General features: G+C 43.6%; 1 protein-coding gene across 1 annotated transcript in view; it reads right to left on the bottom strand.

Moving 5' to 3' along the window:
• The window catches only part of epb41l5 (erythrocyte membrane protein band 4.1 like 5), a 153,172-nt gene extending 130,599 nt beyond the window's left edge, over positions 1-22,573 (bottom strand). Inside the window, exon 1 of the mRNA XM_060827736.1 lies at positions 22,248-22,573. Coding sequence (XP_060683719.1) covers positions 22,248-22,427 — 180 coding nt within the window. The 5' untranslated portion in view covers positions 22,428-22,573. The remainder of the gene's footprint in view (positions 1-22,247) is intronic.
• Positions 22,574-23,701: the final 1,128 nt, after the last annotated feature.

Genomic DNA, 23,701 nt, shown 5'->3' with positions numbered 1-23,701 from the left:
CTAATTGCCCAGAGGGCAGTTATAAGTCAACCACATTGCTATGGGTTTGGATTCACATATAGGCCAGACCAGGTAAGGATGGCAGCTTCCTTCCCTGAAGGATATCAGTGAACCAGATGGTTTTTTTAAAATGACAAATCAACAATGGCTTCATAGTTACATAGTTGAATTCCAGACTTGTCTTGAATTCAAATTCCACCATCTGCCATGGCAAGATTCAAATCTAGGTGTTTGGATTAACAGTCCAATGTTAATCCATGTAGGCCACTGCCTCCTCCAAGATAGTTGATGGCAATTGTGTGCAACATGTTTATATGTAAGGCCATTACAGTCAGAAAAAAGTATGTTTATCTTGGAACCAGTGATGATAAGAGTCATTTTTGAGTTTTCCAAAAGGTAACTATTTGTTGTTTGGGGCAAATAGAATCAGAGCTGAAAATGTGTTGCTGGAAAAGCACAGCAGGTCAGGCAGCATCCAAGGAGCAGGAGATTCGACGTTTTGGGCATAAGCCCTTCTTCAGGCAAATAGAATCAAGATGGTGAGTATTGACTTGACTTCTGCCTCTCACTCACTCTGATGTAAAGTGCTCGAGAACATTACCTTCGCAACATCACATGACAAATTTTGGCTTTAGCAGCTGGGGAAGAACTCCAAGTGCAGGTTAGAACTTGTGAGTCAATCCATAGCCAAATCCAAGGGAAGATGAAAGGCATGTTCACAGGATAAATACCAACACAGCAGGCTGGGCTAAACAACTTGTTTCCACAATGCCAATTGCACTGCTTACAAAGATGCTTCAAAAACAGAAAACAGTGAGAGTTAGGCAGTTGCAGATATACCCTGAACCCTTTCCAACCAGGAACTGCCACAAAAAATGGAATTTTGTTTTCACAGTATAGAATCCCTAGAGTGTAGAAAGACCGTTCAGTCCATCGAGTCTCTACCAACCCTCCAAACAGTATCCAACCCAGACACCGTCCCTCCCCCCACTCCCATCCCTGCATTTACAATGGCTAATCGATGTAGCCTGCACGTCCCTGGACACCACAGAGCAACTTAACATGGCCAATTCACCCAACCTGCACATCTTTGAACATTGACAGCACCAGAAGGACAACTGCGCAAACACGGGGAGACTGTGCAAACTCCAGGCAGTTATCCTGAGGCTGGAGTCAAACCCTGCTAACCACTGAGCCATCGTGTCTCCCACAAATCATCTTACTTTACAATTTCTCTTTTGATTAGTTTGAAACGGCATTTTATGATCAGTTCCCTTTTTGATCAGCTCCTTAAAAAGAATATCTGAAAATTTATGTTTCCCATAAAAGTTGACATGTTTATGGATTGCTTATAAAATAGATTAAGTCCAACAGTGAAACCACTGTATAAGGGCCTGGCTTTCTTGGAGTTAAGATTGTTTCCCCAGCAATGTGAACTCTAAGCATCTCGCCATACTAATAGTCCTGCACTGACCCAAAATCAGAAGGTCATAAACACACATACTAGATTATATTGCAGCCTATGCATGTAGTGGAATGGGTCATGGCCAACATGATCAAAGCTATTGCTACAACTGAAATGAGGCCTGTCTGGCTTCCAAAAAAAGTGGTAAAATTGCTTCAAAAACACACAGTTTACTGTAACATCTTTCACAGTTGAAAATGAGAGTTAGCAAATAAAATCCAAATGTTTGGTCCCAACAGGCAGGTTCTGAGGAGCAAATTACAAAGGAGGAAAGGCAAAGTTGAGACACAGAGATTTAGTGACAAAATTTCAGAGTTTGGTGTTTCTGCAGCTGAAGGCCTGGCCAGTTCAAGGAGATGGCTTAAAGTTGAGGGTACAAGAGGGGGAGGAAATGTTGGATTGTGGATAATTGAGGGGTGGAGCCAGTCAGTTCTGTTGATTATACAGAGAGTGTGTGTGGATTAGATTAGTTCTAATTGACAAATTTCAATCCCCTTTTCTGGCTGAGGTAGGCTCAGGGCCTATTTCCTTGCCCCACCCAGTGAAACAAAATGGTCTTGGTTCAGCAAAAACAAAAATTAAGGATTGCCTTTGGGCAGAGAATTGAAAAAGTAGCAGCTGAGTTACATCGCCACAGATCACAGGGAGGTGATGGATCAAAGGAAAACTGAATGGGAGGGAGGGTGAGAATTTAAACAAGGCATTGCTTAACCAGGAACTAAAATGGGTCAATAAATGGGATTGGACTGAACAGGATTTCATAAAAGTTAGATCATGGGCAGCACAGAGTTCAGTGACCTCACATTAACAGATGTTGGGAAGCTAACCTGGAATGTTTCAAAACAGTCATGTCTAGAGGCTACAAAATCAAGTATGAAAGTTTCAATAGCAGATGAGCTGCAACATGACTCCCCCTGTTGCTAATCAGACTGTTCATCTGATACAGTGCTAAATGAGTGTAATTTTCTCCAATTAACTCTTGGGAAAACTCAAGTCATTGTCTCTATACCCACTCTTGAACCTAGTTATCAACTCTATCATTCTCCCTGACAACTGCTGAAGACGAAAGTAGGCTATTCACAAACACAGTGATGGATTTACCGCAGAGATTGGGTTTCAAATTTGTGTCACTACAAAACTGGGAGGGGAGGTGAGGACTACAAATGCTGGAAACCAGAGTCAAGAGTATGGTGCAGGTGATAATGTGCATAGGATATAAGCAAGCAGGGAAAGAGTTAAGTTCTGAGTTTTGTTAAACAAGAGGTTCAGCTGAGCATGACTCGGATCAGATGAAAACTTAGTTAACAATGGGACACTGGAAGCAAGGTTAACGGGCTAACAAGGTGGAAAGGCAACTAGGTAAAAACAAATCACTGCAGATGCTGGAAACCAGATTTTGGATTAATGGTGCTGGAAGAGCACAGCAGTTCAGGCAGCATCCGAGGGGCAGTAAAATCGACATTTCAGGCAAAAGCCCTTCATCAGGAATACCGGCAGAAAGCCTGAAGGGTGGAGAGATAAGTGAGAGGAGGGTGGGGGTGGGGAGAAAGAAGCATAGAGTACAATAGATGAGTTGGGGAGGGGATGAAGGTGATAGGTCGGAGGGGGGAAAGAGGGTGGAGTGGATAGGTGGGAAAGAAGATAGACAGGTAGGACAAGTCATGGGGACAGTGCTGAGCTGGAAGTTTAGAACTGGGATGAGGTGGGGGGGAAGTGGAAATGAGGAAACTGTTGAAGTCCACATTGATACCTTGGGGTTGAAGTGTTCCGAGGCAACCTCATGGAGGTTAATTGGAGAACGCCTCATCTTCTGCCTTGGAACACTTCAACCCCAGGACATCAATGTGGGCTTCAACAGTTTCCTCATTTCCACTTCCCACCTCATTCCAGTTCCAAACTTCCAGCTCAGCACTGTCCTCATGACTTGTCCTATCTGCCTATCTTCTTTTCCACCTATCCACTCCACCCTCCCCCCCGACCTATCACCTTCAACCCTTCCCCCACTCACCTATTGTACTCTATGCTACTTTCTCCCCACCCTCACCCTCCTCTCATTTATCTCTCCACCCTTCAGGCTCTCTGCCTGTATTCCTGCTGAAGGGCTTTTGCCCAAAACATCGGTTTTACTGCTCCCTGAACTGCTGTGCTCTTCCAGCACCGTTAATCCAGAAGGTGGAAAAGCAGCCATTATGTAGAACCAGGTAACAATATTGGAAGCATTCAGTATGTAAGGCCAGTATGATAAGGTGAAAAGGAGGAGAGGGGGGGAAAACGGGACAACGATATTGGCATAGTGGGCAGGATCCAAACAAATAGTTACGATTGGATGGTGTCAGCGACCGCTTGGAGCATTGGTACCTCGAGACAGACTGGCCCACAAGGTAAGAAAACACTCAAATTACGACTGTACTAATACTTGGGTCAGAAAAGACAGTTTCAATGTAAATTGTACCATACTGAGTGCGCTTAATGTTTAAAAATGTTGGTTTGTTAAAATACTGGTTCAGAAAATCCTTTTAAGTAACTGTTTTGCCTTGTTTGAATCAGGATCTCAATTCAATGTGTTTTGTGGGCTATGTAATGGTGTAGATTTTGTTTTCACATTGAAATTGTTCAGCATTATGTCCTTTTCAAATTTATTAAGCTTGTAACCTTAAAACAAATTGATTGAGTGCCTTGGGCCTCTGAGTTGTTTGAAATTCTACATGCCTGTTTCAAAAAAAAACATTTGGGTCAGTGGTCATGCTGTGGCCAAATGAGAGTATTGCATGAAAATATCTTTGCTGCTGCTGTGTTTTTAATGCAGAGAGTGTTCAGACAAAGAAGAGTGCATTTTGGGTTTGATGTTTTGTTAAGATTTTAGAGAATATTAGAACTGGAGGCTGAGCTGTTTCAGTTCTGTAAATTATTGGTAAGACTTCATTGGCCCTCTTCATATCGCAAATACAAAGAATGTTGATCTCTACCAAAGTTCCCACTGCAATTCCGACAGTTTTATTTGGGAGGTTTCATTTGGAGAACAGATCTTACAATTTTCTGCATTAGTTTCCCACAAATATTTGGGATTTAAATCTGAACTGAAACTGCCTCTTCAATTGCTAAAGCACGTTTTGTTGTTTTCTTGCTGTTCCAGCCTTTTGAAGTATTTTTCCTGATAGCTTTCTGCCAAGAATTAATTTGTTAAAGTTTGAATAACCTGACTGAGGTACCCAAGGGTTTGATTTTAGGACCATTGATTGTTGTTTATAATTGACTGAATTGTTTAGGCAGTACAATTAAGTAGTTGATGGATTATATAAAACTTGATAATGTCATAGATATTGAACTGACTTCAAGAATTCAAAGAATATTGAAATAGGCAGACACAATTCTGTGTAGTTAAATGTGCGACTGTCTTCACACTGATAACCACCTTGGCAAAGAAGGAATGAGAAAGGAAATACAAAGATACTTTCAGCAGCTAACACCTTCTCTAGAGTTTCTCCATTCCCAGGTTAAACAGGCCTTCGGACCACCGCCCACCCCTCCACAACCTGATCCATTAGCTCCCCAGTCATGAGCATGAAAAGTGAAGTTAATGATGGTGAAGAAGTGGGTTTTTTTTGTCAGTGGCTTTCCTACGGACATTAAACTACGTGAGCTTTACATTGTCTTTCAATCATTTAAGTGATATCAGCGTTCACTGATCAAGCTAACATCACAGCAGCCACTTGGCTTTGTTATATTTAACAGCAGAGCGGGAGCAGACGCAGCAAAGAATGCTGCATTCACCGAGCCTGCAGTTGCAGCTGCTGCACGATCAGATGCGCTGGTATCCTCCAGATGGACGGATGTCTCGTCAGTTTGTGAAGTATTTAACTTCCCTTATCCAAGAATTCAGATTTCTCTGTGGAGTGGAGTGTAAGGACAGAATTTTGTTTTCAGGTTGGACTTTATTTTGAAGGAGATGCTGGGTGGAAACCAGCTATTCCACTTAGGGGGGGTGGAGTGGTCGTTAAGAACTGTGAATTTAAGAACTTTACTGGTGAACTTTTTTTCCCCACATGGGAGGATCCTGGGAATCCTACCTACTACATGGGCTAGTGATTTTTATTGTTATAATCATTGTATGCTGTGTGTCAACAACTCACTGTAAGATTCTTATGAACAAATTGGTTGTGCCTTTCTCATCCCCCATCTAGGTGGTTATCATGGAATGAGATATTAAAGAGTTAATTTGACCTGCAAGAAATTGAATGCCCCGGGGGTAGGATGGTCTGTCTTTGTCTTAGGTGTGGAATGTTGGAGATTTACACAGCCATTTCCTTACCAGTCAGCGATGATTTACATTTTCATCCCGAAATCAATAAGAACGTCAGAGTTGGAATTTGACTACTCCCCGATAGTTACAAAAAGCAATTTGCAACAAATTTGACATTAAGGGATTTGCATAACAGGGTTTCTGGAGGTGGGGTTGTCACTGCGTTGTATCTTGAGTGGTATATGACTCTGAGGGGGATGGCTGAGGGTTGTCTTGTGGGCAGTACTAACTGTGACGTTGAGAGTTTTGTAGAAAGACGATTTCCTTTGTTCAGGGAGAGCTTTTGCCACAACCCAGTAAGTTCTGCAAAGTATGCGTTAAAGGTTCCTCCAGAAAGCTTGTACTGTCCTGTGCTTAATAAATTTGCTTGCTTGCTTACAGAAGTTGGTGCGTTGCTGTTGCATAACTTAACACTGGAAAAGCACAGCAGATCAGGCAACATCCGAGGAGCAGGAGAATCAATATTGCTTTTCCATTTCAAAGGTTTTCATCTTTCAAAGGCCACAACATGAAATAAGTGAAGTACAAATCCACCAGCCAGGTCCTGCAGTGTGACTGGGTGGTGATGGCACAAGCACTGTGACTGCATGGGCTTTGAGGAAGCATCCTGCAATTCGAAACTACAAATGTATGCCAGTCAAAATGTCATGTTGTCAAATCTTTGGATGAATCTGCACGGTATTATATGCATTACACCCATAGTTGAAATATCCCAAACCGTCAATTAAGTCAACTCACATCATTTAAGAACGCAATAACTAGATTTTGAGAAAGAAAATATAGAGTTTTTTTTGAAGGCAAATCCATTTCATTTTCAGATTTTCGAAGAACAAATGTTCACTGAGGATACACTGAACATTTAATCACTTGGCAATGCAACACAACTCATTCGTAATGGTAAAACAAAATGAATTTCACATATTGAGAAATGCAGATGGAAACAGCTTCGAACCTGGTCAGGACAGTGCTTGGTTACATCCTGAAACGTTTTTACTTTAAAAACAGCCTTAGAATCGAATCTCAGCTTTTTCAATTCAATAAGCTGCTCTGATGCTTCATGGATTAACAAATGAACAAAAAACATTGAATGTTATATTGTGGCTTATCAACTCTCTCGAGCACCCAAGATTACTTCACGGTCAATTAATTCAATATGTTACGTGGACAAACGTGGCAGACAAATTGCACACAACACAATCCATCAAACTCTAAACAAAATGAATGAGTTGTTTTGGGTTGAGATGGAATATTAACCAAACACAAAGTTACCTTTCCCCGAATGCTGCTTTGGGATTTTTTTAAAATAAACTCTCTACAGTCAGGAAGCAAGCCATTCAGCCCATTGAGTCCACACTGACCCTCTGAACAGCAGATGAAGGGCTTATGCCCGAAACGTCGAATTTCCTGTTCCTTGGATGCTGTCTGACCTGCTGTGCTTTTCCAGCAACACATTTTCAGCTCTGATCTCCAGCATCTGCAGACCTCACTTTTTACTCTCTGAACAGCATACCATCTGACTAATCCACCAATTCTGCATGTCCCTGAACACTATAGGGCAATTCAGCATGGCCAATCCATCTATCCTGCACATCTTTGGACTGTGGGAGGAAACCTATGCAGACGAGGAGAATGTGCAAACTCCGCACAACCAGTTGCCCAAGAGTGGAATCAAACCTGGGTCCCTGGCACTGAGAGACAGTAGTGTTAACCAATGAGCCACCGTGCCACTTTTATACCCACCATAATAGGAGAAGGGGCCTTTAGTTATCATCCACTGGAGGGTGGTCACTTCCAGCAGTGTTATACTGAAGTGCCTTGAAGCTGAACCTTCTTGAGTTCAAGGGGTCACATGTATTGAATCAAGGGGCTGTCTAAATAAACCAAGTAATAAATGAATATAGCTAAATGGCTTCCATTGCTTTTTCACTCAAACACATTGCTGACCGGGCCAGTATTTATTGTCCATTCCCAATTACTGCTGAATGTAGTGGTGACCTTTTTGAAACAGTGCAGTGCTTGGAATCTATGTACATCCACGGTGCTGTTAGGAAAGAGAGTTCAAAGATTTTGATTCAGTGACAGTGAAGGAACGATAATATATTTCCAAGTCAAGATGGTGAGTAGCTTGGAGGGGAACTTGCAAGTGGTGGTGTTCTCATGTATCTGTTGTCTTTCTCCTTCTCGATGTCAGGGGTCAGGGTTTGGAAGATGGTGTTGAGGAAGCCTTGCTGGGTTCCTGCAGTGCACCTTATAAATGATATAGTCTGCTGCCACTGTCCATTGGTGGTGCAGGCGGTGTCAATCAAAAACATGTTGAAGCTGCACTCATCCAGGCCGCTGGAGAGTATTCCATCAAACTGCTGACTTGTGCCTTTGCAGTGTTTACAGGCTTTGGGGACATGTGATTTTGCAAACATTTGTATGTAAACACCTGTGTTTGGTGTTTCCTTTCACCTTTTTTAAGATGAAAGTTAAAATATATATATTGTGCATGGATCAACTGATATCCATAAGAATTACAGTTTAGTGTGTACTTTTCCAGGAATAGCATACCGATCAAACCATGTACCAATGGAAGTATACAGCTTTGCACTTCCAACAAACTTGAATCCCTGAGCGGAAATCAACAGAACTAAACACTCAGTGCAAAAAGGCTGCTGTCCTAACTTATCATTGTTTTCAGTCCACACACTGTTTCCTAGCTACTACATCTATTCCTCTCCCTGGCAGCTGTCAGAGAATAAACCAAATCAGTTGGCAACAGTGTCGTCACATTTTATTCTGAATTTGGCATCAATCTCCTATTTGTGCCATCACTAAGGCTGCCAGTTCCACCTTTGTAACATCTTCCAACTTCTACTGCTGAAACCCTCATTCCTACCTTGGGGGTCTAACTATTCCACTGCAATCCTGAATGGTCCCCCATTTTCTAATCTCCATAAATTTGAGGTCACTCAAAAATCTGTTATGGATATCTAAATTGCAGCAAGTCTCATTCACCTATGCCCCCCCCCCCCCCCCCCCCACCCCGTTTACTATGATGTAGAGGTGCCAGTGTTGGACACCAGTACAACACCAGTTGGAATCCAACAGGTTTATTTAAACTCAAGCTTTCGGAGTGCTGCTCCCTCATCAGGCTTACCTGAAGGAGGAGCAGCACTCTAAAAGCTTGTCATTTCAAATAAACCTGATGGACTGTAACCTAGCATCATCCGATCTGACCCTCTATTTACTGACCTACATTGGTTCCCAATCTGCAACATCTTGATTCTAAAATTCTTCAATCCTTTTTCAAATCTCTGCATGAGTTCCCCAAGCCTCCAAGATATCCATGTCTGTTTAATTCTGGCCATGTTCATACTGGTTCAGATTTTAATCAGTCCTCCAGTGATTGCTGTACCCTCAGCAGTCTAGACTCTAAGCTCTGGAATTAACTCTCCAGAAACCACGGCCTTGCTTTCCTCCTTTAAGACCCATCCTTCATAAAAAGCTGTATTTGTGGGAACTTGCTCCATACAAAACAATTCTGGATTAGTGGTGCTGGAAGAGCACAGCCATACAAAACAATGCCAAGTAGGATTTAGCACCAGGCACCAAGGTGTGCTATTTAAGCACGATGTTCTCTTCTCAAAAAGACTACTTGCTGCATTTTTTTTAAATACATGAAGCACAAATCTGACATTGGTAGTACACGCACAATTCTGCATATCCTCTGATGTGTCAGGATTTTAACCATTGCGAACCAGTATAAAACTGAAGCCAACCAGTAAGAAAATCCCTCACTTAAAACAAGTCATTCAACAGAAAGCAACAGCAACTGTTCCTGCCAGAAGATTCCTCGATATTCTAGTGACATCGCAATGCTACTTCGAGTTCTCAGGTACTACAAGTGGGGAGGCATTTCAGGTTAAATACATAATGCGATGCAAAATTAAAAGCACTAATCCCTTCATGTTCCAGCTGAAGCAGACATCGCCAGCAGAACCGGATACGATGATCTGACTGCACAATTAATTCGCCATGGTGTTACTAAGGGGTTTAGTCGCATCGCTGCTCTCACATTTACAAGAAATTACACACCTGGAGCAATGCTTTGCAATATAAATGTGGTCAAATCATTAAATTTCAGCCTCCCACATTTATATTGCAGAGTAGTGTTAAATATAGGATGAGTTTAGAAAATGATTTCTTACAAAAGAGAGTAGATTAAAAAAAAAGTCTTGACGTTTTTAAGAGTGCACTGGGATTCAGCAGAAGATAATATAAGGAAACATCCACCTCTGTGTCAATTGATAGGCAGGATTTATTTTGTTGCTGGAGTGTTGTTACCAGCCTGCAAGGAGTCAGTTAGCTCAGCTGGCTGGATGGTTGTTTGCAATGCAGAGTGACACCAAAAGCACTGTACCTTGAGAAAGGGACGACTGCTGTGTTTTCTCACAAATTCCCTTTTCTGGGAAATTTATTCACGGGCAAGCTGACATTTGTTGTCTTTCTCTAACTGCCCTTGAAAAACCCATGTCTGAACCTGCAGCAGTCTGTGTTGGTTAGTTAAACTCGCAGTGCTGTCTGTAACAGTTTAGTGTAGTCGGGTTGCTTGCCAGGCCATTTCAGGCTCTACCATGTTACTGGGGTTCAATACCCACACAGGCTGCAGTTACCCTCAGGATTCTCATTCACAACCTCTCCCGAGGTGTGGTGACTCTCTCAAGTTCAACCTGTGTGTCTACGTGTCGCCCTCTCTTTCACACACAAACTCCCCACCTCCACCCCCCCCACTCCTCCCTTGGGAGACTGGGACTATGGTAAAAAGTAACATTGCCAATGTGCAATGGCAGAGAGAAAAAAAAAGTCACATTTAAACCAAAAGGGCAGCACGGTGGCTCAGTGATTAGCACTGCTGCCTCACAGCACCAGGGTCCCAGGTTCGATTCCAGCCTCAGGTGATTGTCTGTGTGGAGTTTGCACATTCTCCCTGTATCTGCGTGGGTTTCCTCCGGGTGCTCCGGTTTCCTGCCACAGTCCAAAGATGTGCTGGTCAGGTGAATTGGCCATGCTAAATTACCCGTAGTGTTAGGTGCATTAGTGGGAGAGAAATGGGTCTGGGTGGGTTACTCTTCGGAGGGTTGGTATGGGCTGGTTGGACCGAAGGGCCTGTTTCCATGCTGTAGGGAATCTAGTCTAATCAAAAAAATGCTTTGAAGTGTGACAGCTGTCCAGAATCTCAGGCAAAGGAAAACAGAGGGGATGGTAATGTTGTGACAATATTACTGGGACTAACAAGCCAAAGGCCAACGGTAATAAAACCAAGTTCAAATTCCACCATGTTAGTAATTAATAAAATCTAGAACAAATAAATGAACATGAAACATCCAGACTGGTGATTACAACGCTACTCAAGGGAGGAAATCAGTCACCTCTACTCAGTCTGGCCGACATAACTCCAGATCGACAGTGACGGGTCTGCGTGGGTTTCCTCCGGGTGCTCTGGTTTCATCCCATAGTCCAAAGATGTGCAGGTTAGGTGGACTAGCCATGCTAAATTGTCCATATTGTTCAGGGATGTGTAGCCTAGGTACAGAGTCAGGGGAAATGGAGACTAATTGGGGTAGGGGAATGGGTCTGGGCGGGATATTCTTTGGGGAGTCGGTGTGGACTTGTCGGGCTTGGTTCCACACTGTAGGGATTCTATGGCAGAGTCAGAAATAGCCTGACAAACAACCCAGTCACATTAAGCTGCTACAGACAGCACTGCGAGTTTAACACCCTACCTGGACTGCAGCAGTTTCAGAAGTGAGCTTCTCAAGGGTTATTCAGGATGACAACAGATGCCAGCCTGCCAGTGAATAAACCCCACCCCTCCCACACACAGACATACTCCCTCCTGCCCCCCAAAAAAAAACAAGGCATTTATAAAACACAGCAAATGGTCCCTTTGTCCAGTTGAGACAATTGGTCTGTAAACGGGGACTATCATTAGTAACCTGGGGTTTGGATGGTCCCTCTAATTGCTATTCAGTGGTCCTAAGATAAACATGTCTGGATGTTGCAAAAAACCACATGTGAATTTTAGTTTGGGCATCATTTCTCACAAATAAATAACAATCATTTAAGTTAGATTGGACACGGAGCCACATAAGGAGATTACTGGGGCAGGGAACCACAAAGGCTTTAAAGGAACCACTCAAAAAGTGGGAGAGCAGGGTTTCACGCATAGCTCGAGAAGGTTACACAGACTTGAAATGAGAATTTTAAGAAATCAAGATGAAGGTGGTAGACATTTAAACTGAACAGATTTGAATATATTTCCAAACAGAGTAAAGAAAGGTGGCAGGTTTTATTTTATTTATTCACAAGACATGGGCATCATTGCATTTATTTCCCCATCCCTAATAGTCCAGAGGACAATTAGGAATCAATCAGACTGAGTTGGGAGTCAAATGCTGGCCAGAACAGAAAGCATTGCAGATTCCTTCCCTGAAGGGAATGAGTGAACCAGATGGGTTTTCCTGAAGATTGACAACATGGTCATCATTAGGCTCTGAATTATAGATTCTGTTGAATTCAAATTTCACCAACTGCCATGACAGGACTCGAACCTAGCTCCCCAGAACAGTATGTGGGTGCCCAGATTAATAGTCGAACAATAATACCACATGACCATGAAATTCACATGGAGGAGAAATGCAAAGAATTCCCCAATAGGGTCAAAAATAATAAAGAAAAGCAAATGAAAGAGACTTGGAGACCTTTTACTGTCAACAATCTGTAGCAAATGAAATTAAGATTAAAGGTGGAAATATTCAGGTATTCCTTCTTAGATTACTTACAGTGTGGAAACAGGCCCTTCGGCCCAACAAGTCCACACCGACCCGCCGAAGCACAACCCACCCATACCCCTACATTTACCCCTTACCTAACACTACGGGCAATTTAACATGGCCAATTCACCTGACTCGCACATCTTTGGACTGTGGGAGGAAACCGGAGCACCCGGAGGAAACCCACGCAGACATGGGGAGAACGTGCAAACTCTACACAGTCGCCTGAGTGGGGAATTGAACCTGGGTCTCAGGCGCTGTGAGGCAGTAGTGCTAAACACTGTGCCACCATGCCGCCCACCATATATACAGCATTTGAGAGAATGTACTTAGAATAGCATCTGCAGTTCTGGTCACTCCAGGACATAAAGGGTACAGTACAGAGAAAGAAGAACAGAAGTAGGCCATTCAGTCCTTTGAACCAGCCCTGCCACACCATCATGGCTAATCCTCCAGCTCAATGCCATATTCCAGCTTTCTCTCCACAGCCCCCTCTAATAATTAAAAACAAACATTCTGTTTCTTGAATATATTCAGTGCTTTGGCCGCTGTAGCCTTGTGTGTTAAAGACTCCCACAAGTTCACTACCATTTTGAGCTGAAGAAACATTTCCTCTTCTAAGTTCTAAATGGTCTACAGCGACTCCCGAGACTGTAACCTGTGGTTCTAACTCCCTTACCAAGGGAAACATCCACCTAGCCTGTTCAGCCCTGTTAGAATTTCAATTTGCTTCAATCAGTTCCCTCTCATCCTTCTAAACTTTAGTGAATACTGGTCAAACCAATATCTCATCAGATGACAGTCCTGTCACCTTCAGTTTTGTGAAACGTTGCTGCACTCCCCCCTACGTAACTTTCCCTCTCTTAGGCAGGGAGACCAAAACAGCGAACACACTCTAGTACCTCACGTGCTGCAACAAATTTATCCACAGTAAAGTCCCAGAAATGACAAACATTCAAGATAAAGTTTCAGTTAATCAGTTTTAATAATGTTGATCTGAGGATTAAACATTAACCTGAACATCTGTACAAACAGTTCTTTTTCCAACATTGCCATGAATCCTTCCAAGTCTACCTCAAATAACAGAATGAGAACTCAATTTAACCTGTTGTCCAATGTTGTTGACAATGCTACACTCATTCAAAACTTCACTGATGTGTGACCTTAAGTCATGTGCTAATGGACCTGAACCTACAGTATGCTGACACGAATGCTAATGAGCTATACAATCTTATGTGGTCCAAGAGGGATTGCATTCAAGGCACTACAAGTTACAAGAAGAAATAACAATGTCACAATCATAGAGGCGTAGAGATGTACAGCACGGAGACAGACCCTTCAGTCCAACTCACCCATGCAACCAGATATCCCAACCTAATCTAGGCCTATTTACCAGCACTTGGCCTACATCCGTCTAAACAATTCCTATTCATATACCCATCCAGATGCCTTTTCATTTCACACACATTACCCTCTGCGTGAAAAAGTTGCCCCTTAGGTCTCTTTTATATCTTTCCCCTCTCACCCTAAATATATGCCCTCTAGTTCTAGACTCCCGCACCCAGGGAAAAGACCTTGTCTATTTATCATATCCATGTCCCTCATGATTTTATAAACCTCTATAAAGATCAACCCTCAGCATCTAACGCTCTAGGGAGAACAGCCCCAGCCTATTCAGCTTCACCCTATAGGTCAAACCCTGGCAAGATCCTTGTTAATCTTTTCTGAACCCTTTGAAGTTTCACAATATCCTTCTGATAGGAAGGAGACCAGAATTGCTCACAGTATTCCAACAGTGGCCTAATCAATGTCCTGTACAGCCACAACATGACTCCCAACTCCTGTACTCAATAATCTGACCAATAAAGGAAAGCATACCAAACACCTTCACACCTTCTTCACTATCCTAACTACCTGTGACTCAAAGCCATGCTGACTATCCCTAATCAATCCTTGCCTTTCCAAATGCATGTCAATCCTGTCCCTCAGGATTCCCTCCAACAACTTGCCCACCACCAATGTCAGGCTCACTGTCTATAGTTCCCTGGCTTTTCCTTACCACCTTTTTTAAATAGTGGCACTATGTTAGTTAACCTCCAGTTTTCCGGAACCTCACCTTGTGACTATAGATGATACAAATATCTCAGCAAAGGGCCCAGCAATCACGTCTTCCCAAACAGTTCTAGGGTACAACTGATCAGGTCCTGGGAATTTATCCACTTTTAAGCATTTTAAGACATCCAGCACCACCACCTCTGTAATATGGACATTTTTCAACACGTCACCATCTTCTTCCCCACATTCTGTATCTTCCATGTCCTTCTCCACAAAATGTCAAATATATTTACAGCAAAGCTAATTAGCCATGTTTCCTGTGCTTGGACATCAAGGAGTTAAGAAGGGTATTCCAGGGTTTTGACCCAGCAACAGTGAGGGAATACAGTTCCAGGTCAGGATGGCTTGCAGATGGCAGTGGTCACAATTTGGGAACTGGTTCTCAAAAGGAGCACTGGTGAGTTGCTACAATGGATTTTGAAGATGATACACAATGCAGTGATGGAGACAGTGCATGCTTAAGATGGCAACAGGTTGTTCGATAGGCAGACTGTTTTGTTTCACCAACAAATCAGTTAAACCTGTAATCTGGTTAATTAACCAGGCAATCTATTTAGGCCCAATTATAAATTTGTTTCAAAACACATCACAAATTGATTGCTGTCCATTTAAAATCTTATTGCGAGAAGGAAGCAAACACAATCAACCATGAATTTATTGCGCTACCAAAGAATAACAGTGAGTCCATATATTGGATTAATAGGGCTGCTTTCCTGACTTGCAGTGTATGTATTTATGAATGAAAGTCAATGAGAAAGCACATTAAAACAGATGCAGATTTAAATCAAGCAGGTATCGAGGGCATCAGAAGGAAGTAGTGAATCTATGGACAGTAAAGATAAATGCAAAATAAATTTATCAGACTACCCAAAAGAGGAGCATGCATCCTCAACGGATCGATGCAGAAGTGATGTGACTGTGACTATGAAACATTATCATAGGTTTATATGCACTGAACTGAAAAATCCTCAAAACGTGTGCTGAGATTATGGGACCATGTGCCTGAAGAACTCATGGGAATAATGGCTATCAGGAAAATTGAAAGGAACTTTCATTTTTATTGCACCTTATTGCAGCTTCAGGATATCCTGAGGCAACAACAGGTGGCTTTGTGGTGCAGTCCCCGTGCCAGACGTTTCAGATTCAAGTGCTAGCTCAGGACTTGATTGTCACAGCACATGCATCATAACATAGTCAATGGACAAACCCTACTAGCAGTGGGAAGGTTTCCTGGTTAGCTCGAATATGGAAGACTCACCATGTTCAAAGATTCCACATACCGGATTCTCACTTCCGGAGGATGACAGACACATCCGAAAGCTTTTAAAACCCAGGGCCACTTTAGAAGCAAGGTTAATTAGCATGTAGTGACTGTCCAATACAGAAACTGAATGCACAAGTAATGGTTAGTCCAGAACTAACATGCATAGTTTTGTAGAGACATTAAAACAGATTCACTCAGGTGGGATGAAGAATGCTGAACTATAATTGAGATACGGAGATATCTTAATCTCCTATTTGATGAGAGGTTGAAGAGGGAGTGACATGGTCTTCCATTGGGAGTGAGTGATAGTGATAATAGAATTATTAAATTTCAAAAAGTGAGAGCTAATAAGAAATGTAATTGTTACAGATTGTCAGAGCACAGAATTGGTTGAAGAAAATTCAACTGCATTTTTAAAAAGAAACTGGACTGGGTTGGGATGTCTGGTCAGCATGGACGAGTTGGACTGAAGGGTCTGTTTCTGTGCTGTGCATCTCTATGACTCTAATAGGCAAGCATTTGATGCACAAAAATGGAGTGACAGACGGAGACACGGACTGGCAGATTCATATTGGATTCTCCTAGCAGAGAGGCAGTATAAACATACTGAGTGGTCAGAACCCCAAGATCCCTCTGTTCAGAATCCTGCCATTAACTGTGTACTTTGCCTTAACATTTGATCTCCCAAAATGCAGTACCTCATACTTATTATGCCACTGCCATTTCTCCATCCATATCTGCAACTAATCTAAACCCCACTGCATCCTTTGTCAAAACTTCTGTACTAATCACAACTCCACCATCTTTGTATGATCTGCAAATCTACTAACCCACCTGTCTACATTGTCATATATATAAATGACTTGAATGAGAAACAGCAGAGGTCCCAGTACGGATCCATTTGGAATACCACTAGTCACGGTCCTCCAGCCTGAAAAACTTCTATGGACAAGCCAGTTCTGAATCCACGTGGGCCAAATCACCATGGATCACCTGTATCTGGACAAGCCAACCATGAGGGACCTTGTTGAAAACCTTACAAAAATCCATGTAAACAACATCCACTGCTCTACCTTCATTGAATTTTTCAAGGTGGTGATAAATGCAATCAAGTTAATAAGACGTGATCTGCCCTGCACAAAGCTGTGCTGACTGTCCCTAATTAGACCATGCTTTTCCAAATGCATGTAAATCCTAGCCCTAAGAATTCTCACCAATAGCTTCCCAACCACCAATGAGAGACTCACCAGTCTATAGTTTTCTGGATTATCCCTATTTCCCTCCTTGAACAGACTTGTCAGTACTCCAGGAACTCTCCAGTGGCTAGCGAAGATACAGAGAGATCTTGGTGAAGGCACTAGCATTCCCCTGGCCAGGACTGACGGGGAGTGCCCTTCTCATTAACAGCCAGGTCATAGCTTGGTGCTGGTTCAAACGCTTAGGGAACTCTCTGACAGGACACAGTTCGATAAGGTATGATATGTTTATCTTTTCAATACAAATAAATGTCACATGGCATGCAATATTGATTAGCTGCTACAACATGATCTTCGTCAATCATCGCTTTAAAAACATTATTAATGGCACTGGCAAGGCTAGCATTTGTTAAGACATTATATGTAGGAGTATAAGTAAGCCATTCAGCCAATCCTTTTTTCTATCATTCAATGAGATCACAGATAATCTTATAATTCTCAACTCCATTTTCCCCCACTCCATAATCCCCGATTCCCTTACTGATTAAAATGTCTGTCTCATTCTTCAATATACTTAATGACGCATTTCTACAGCCTTCTGCAGTCGAGAGTTCTACAAATTGACCATCTGAGACAATAAGTTTCTCTTCATCGTTGTCGTAAATGTGTGACCCCCCTTATTCTGAGATTATGCCCTCAGGTCCCAAACTCTCCCACAAGAGAGACTTTTGCCTTGCCCGTGAGTTCAGTGACTTGCAAGGCCATTCCAGAGAGCATTTAAGCATCAGCCATATTGTTATGTATCTGGAGCCACATGTAGGGCAGACCAGGTAAAGATAGCAGACTTCGCTGCTGAAAGAAGATTTGTGAATCAGATCAACTGCGACAAAAAGTTACATAATCACTACAACTTAAAATTCTGTATTTATCAATTTCAATTCCATGAATTGCTGAGTGTAGGATCTGAAACAACACCCCATAGCATTATCTGTCTCATATTGCAAATGGTGACAGCAACATGGGGATTGGAAGAAGCAGACTTTCTTTTTCTGATAAGGTGATGGCACAGTGATATTAGTGCTCGGCTGTTAATCCAGAGACCCAGATAGTAATCTGGGGACCTGAACTCAAATCTCATGATGGGTGGTGGTAGAATTCAAATTCAATAAAAATCTGAAAATAGGAGTCTAATGACAATGAAACCATTGTCATTGCTGGAAAAATCCATCTGGCTCATTATGTTCTTTCGGGAAGGGAACTGCCATCCTCACCTGGTCTGGTCCTACATATGACTCGTGACCCATAGCAATGTGGTGACCCTCAACTGACCTCTGGACAAATTAGGAGATGTACAATAAATGCTGGTGCCATGAATGAATAAAAAACCGTCACATAACACCAACACGGACTGGAATTTATACTTTCATAAATTTACAAATAAAGTATATTTCTGGAAAAACCCAGAACAAGACTTGCTAAACAAGGACAGATGCATCTGCAGCTGGCAGGTTAATAAGGATGAGGTCAAGTATGGTTCTCCCTCTTGTTGGTTCCCTCACCATCTGCTGCACACCTAAAGATACATCCTTGAGGAACCAACCAGCTCCATCAGTAGTGCTGCTACCAAGCAATTCTTGATGATGGACACTGAAATCCCCCACCCAGAGTATGTCTTATGCCCTTGCCACCCTCAGTGCAAGCTCCAAGTGTTGAACAACACGGAGGAGGATTGATTTATCAGCTGAGGGAGAATGGTACGTAGTAATCAGCAAGTGGTTCACTGGGGTCTGGAGTCAATGTTGAAGGCTCCTATTGCATCTGCCTCCTGACTGTATACCACTGTGCCACCACCTCTGCTGGGTTTATCCTGCCTGTGGGACAAGAAATATTCAGGAATGGTGATGGTGGCATACTGTACCTTGTACAGTATGATTCCGTGAGTATGACCAGGTTGTGGGACAGCACTCCCCATTTTGGCACCACCTCACTAACCACATGTTAGTGAGGGCGACTTTGTAGGATTGACGGTGCTTATTCTGCTGTTGCTTTTTCCAGTGCTGAGGTCAATGCTGGGTGGTCCACCCGGTTTCATTTTTTTGTTAAGACTTTGAAGCGCTTGTTAGAACTGAGTGGCCTGACAGGCCAGCTGACAGTCAACCACCTTGCAACGGGTCAGGAGTCATATGTAGTCCTTCAGGGAAGGAAATGTGGTCATCAGTGAGCCAGATGGTTTTTCTAACAGTTGGCAATATTTCACAGTAGATTCTTAATTCCAGATGTTGTTGTTTATTGAATTCTAATTCCATCACATGCCGTGGCAGGATTCAAAACCAGATCCCTAGCAAATTAGCAGAGTTTCGAGTGATAAACCCACTAGGCCATCACATCCCTCCCTCTTATTTTAGGAAGGCAAGTTTCACAAACAGATTGCATACCATGTGGTAAAGATTAGTGTAAAGCTTTTAAAAACCAACTGAGGACAATGAAAGAAAGCAATAATGAGGAGGGATAAGATGAAATATGAGGTTAACCTAGCTGGTAAAATAACAGAAGACTGCAAGAAATTTTTTTAAAGATATATAAAAAGGTAAGAGAGGGGCAAGAATGGACCCTGGACGACTGAAAACTGTGGCTGGAGAAGAATTGGTATCAAAGATATGACGGGGGAAAAGTAAACAGATACTTTGCATCAGTCTTCATGGTGGAAGACACCAGCAACATTGCAGAACTTCAAAGGAGTCGGGGGGAAGAGGTGAGTGTAGTGGCCATCATTAAGGAGAAAGTCGAAAGTTCTGAAGGTGAATAAATCATCCGGACCAGCTTAGTCTCCATGGTCCCGAGGTGGTACTCGAAGAGATTGTAATGCATTGGTCACGATCTTTCAGGAATCACTGGAGTCAGGGAGGGTGTGAAAGGACGGGAAAATTGCTAACGAAACATCTGTTGAAGGAGGAAGAGAAAGGAAACCACAGGCCAGTTAGTCTGACTTCGGACATTAGTAAGATTTTAGAGTCCATTAAGAATAAGATTGCAGAGTACATGGAAGTGCATGGTAAAATAGGGCGGAGTCAGCACAGCTTCATCAAGGAGGATCATGCCTGACAAATCTGTTCAAACTCTGAGGAAATAGCAAGCAAATTAGACAAAGGAGAGCCAGTGGACATGATCGATTTGGATCTCCAGAAGACAAAGTACCACATCGGAGGTTGTTAAATAAGAGTCCATGGTGTTGGGGGTAAGATACTGGCTTGGATACAGGATTGGCTGACTGGCAGAAGGCAGAGTGTGGGGGTAAAGGGGTCTTTTTCAGGATGGCCGCTGGTGACTGATGGACTTCCACCAGGGTCAGTGTTGGGACCATAACTATTCATGTTACACATGAATGGACGAAGAAACTGAGGGCACTGTTGTTATATTTGCAGATGACACAAGGATAGATGGAGGGGAAAGGTAGCTTTGAGGAAGTGGAGGACTGCAGAAGGACTTGGACAAGTCTAGGAGAGTGGGCAAAGAAGTGCCAGATGGAGTACAATGTGGTAAAGTGTGAGGTAATGGACTTTAATACAAAGAGTACAGAAGGTGACTATTTTCCAAATGGGGAAAGGCTTCGGAAATCATAAGTACAAAGGGACTCATAGTTCAGGATTCCCTTCATGTTAACATGCAAGTTCAGTAGGAAGCTAAATGGAATGTTAGCAGTCATTTCAAAAGAGCGAAAATACAAAAGCAGAGATGAGGCTGTATAAGGCTCTGGTCAAACCACATTTGCAATATTGAGTGCAGTTTTGGGCCCTGCCTCAGGGAGGACGTGCTGGCATTGGAGGGGGTCCACAGTAGGTTCATGCTGGGTATGAGGTGCAGTTGATGACTTTGGGTCTGTATTCAGAGTTTGGAAGGACAAGAGTGGAATCTCATTGAAACTTAAGAATACTGGATATAGTGGACAGGGAGATGATGTTCCCACTCGTACGAGAGACTAGGACCCGAGGGCACAGCCTCAGGGTTAAGGAATAACTCTTTAGACCTGAGATGAGGAATTTCTGCAGCCAGAAGGTGGCACAACCATCTGATGAAGGAGCCGCGCTCCAAAAGCCAGTGCTTCCAAATAAACTTGTTGGACTATAACCTGGTGTTGTGTGATTTATAACTTGGTGCACCCCAGTCCAACACTGGCACCTCCAAATCGCGAATGTGTGAAACTCATAGCCACAGACAGCTGTGATTTTGAGCGTTTTTAAGACAAGGAAAGATAGGTTCTTGATGAGGTTCCGGGGAGAAGGCAGGAGAATGGATTTGAGAAACGGATCAGGCATGATCGAATGGCGGAACAGAATCGAAGGTGCGACTGGCCTAATTCCGCTCCTATACTTTATTCCCTTTCCTCCATGATATCAGCAGTAATTGATACGGTGAATGAGCACCGAGATGGGAGGCTCATTCGGTAATGGCTGAGGGTTGGGTTGGGGTAGCCGGTCGCATGATTCCTGGGCCCCTTGAGAGGGTTGCATTCCCCAGGGTAAAGATACCCCGGGGGAGGGCAACCTAGCCTCTGGAAACCGGGTCCCGGTGAAACGTGCAACCATTTGCCACCGATAACAACCCACATCCCGCAGTTTACTCCAGTTGATCGCGGAGCTGGGAAACAAAACAGCCGGGTGGGGGGAGAAACACAAGGACTGTCCAGATTCATGAGTTAATCCTCAGAAAATTACTGGGGGGGGGGGGGAAACAGGCACCCACACAAAAACATCTCGCAAAATCCGGAGTCTTTACACCATTCCATGCAAGTATTTGCATTTTCACGCTTGCAATCCTGGGAACAGTTCAATGGGATGGGTTCCCCTTTCCCCTACCCTCATCCCCGCGAGTGCGGACCTGGGCATGAAATGAAGACTCCACTGGACCCGGAACATTAACTCTAATCTCTCTCCAACAGAGGCTGCCCGGACCTGCTGAGCTTTTTTTTTAAACCCCCCCCCCAATCCATTTGTGTTTATGAAACCCGTCCCAGCTGTTTGTAACTAGGGGAGTGGAGTAATTGGGGGCCGTATCTCAGGCGGGGACGGAGGTATAAAGCGGTCGGATGTACCGGTAGATCGACGCTGACATCGCTGCCGTCCAGGAGGGACACTCTGCAGGTGATGATGGATTTGGAGTCTCCGGCCGCGGGGATGTGGATTCCCGATCGCTGCGCCTCTCTCTGCTTCTCCCGGTCGGTGTGCCGACGCACCGTGCGGCGCCCTAGGGTCCTCCTCAGGAATCCCAGCATCTTCCCAGCTCACTCCCTGCGGGCGCCAGGGGATACAATGTCGCCGATTCTTATCTCAAAAAGTAACAATTCCGAAACACAATGTAACCCAGAGGCAGCTCCGCTCCGCGCTGCACACACATGGAATACCACCCCCTCCTCCCAAATTATCCAAATCCTTCTAACTCTAATAAAAGAGCATGCGTCAGTCCGTCCCAGGAAATGGCGTCAGCCTCCTCCTCAATTTAATTTTGGGAGTGAGTGGGAGGGTGGGATTGTCTTCCACTCAGCTCCTAATCCCTGTCCTTTCCCTCGCAGCCTTCTCTAAAATGGCCATTGCATCTGTCTTCGTTTAACAATGTTGTGGTTTTATTCATTCAAAACAAACAAAAAAAGCTAACCCTGTCCCCCTCTCTCTGTCTAGTTTATCTGTCTGTGTGGATTCCTGTTTCACCATCTGTGGATTTGCCGCCCGCTTTGTGTGGGACGGATTTTCACCTGAACATCGCCGAGATGGGGCGGTCTGTCCCCGCGAACAACCGCGTTCATATCGCTGTCTGTGTGTGTGTCTATGTGGGAGCTGTGGGATTCCCGCCTGTTCACTACCGCACTCACACTGAGGGGCTGCAGCAGACACCTGAATGCGGAAAATGTTTTGCGAGATTAGATTAGAATCCCCAGAGTATGGAAACAGGCCCTTCGGCCCAACAAGTCCACACCGACCCTCCGAAGCCCACCCAGAGCCATTGCTCTACCCCGATATTTACCCCTGACTAATGCAACTAATGGGTAATTTAGCTGAAAATGTGTTGCTGGTTAAAGCACAGCAGGTCAGGCAGCATCCAAGGAATAGGAAATTCGACGTTTCGGGCATAAGCCCTTCATCAGGAATTCCTAATGGGTAATTTAGCATGGTAAAAGTGAGGTCTGCAGATGCTGGAGATCAGAGTCTAGATTAGAGTAGTGCTGGAAAAGCACAGCAGGTCAGGCAGCATCCGACGAGAATCGACGTTTTGGGCAGGAGCCCTTCATGGGGAGGTGGAGAGATAAAGGGGAAGGGGTAGGGCTGGCAGGGGAAGGTAGCTGAGAGTGCAATAAATAGACAGAGGCGGGGATAATGGTGAGCAGGGAATTGTATGCAGTACCCTAACCCCAATATCACTCTTTATATTTATTTATGGGATATGGGTGTCACTGCTATTTATTGCCCATCCCTTATTGTCAATCACATTACTGTGGGTCTGGAATAGACCAGACCAAGTAACAATGGCAGACTTCCTTCCCTAAAGGACACC

This window comes from Hemiscyllium ocellatum, chromosome 7 (genome assembly GCF_020745735.1).
Source record: "Hemiscyllium ocellatum isolate sHemOce1 chromosome 7, sHemOce1.pat.X.cur, whole genome shotgun sequence".
Lineage (NCBI taxonomy): Eukaryota > Metazoa > Chordata > Chondrichthyes > Orectolobiformes > Hemiscylliidae > Hemiscyllium > Hemiscyllium ocellatum.
The sequence above is the reverse complement of the archived record's forward strand: the minus strand, read 5'-3'. Positions and strand labels throughout refer to the sequence as shown.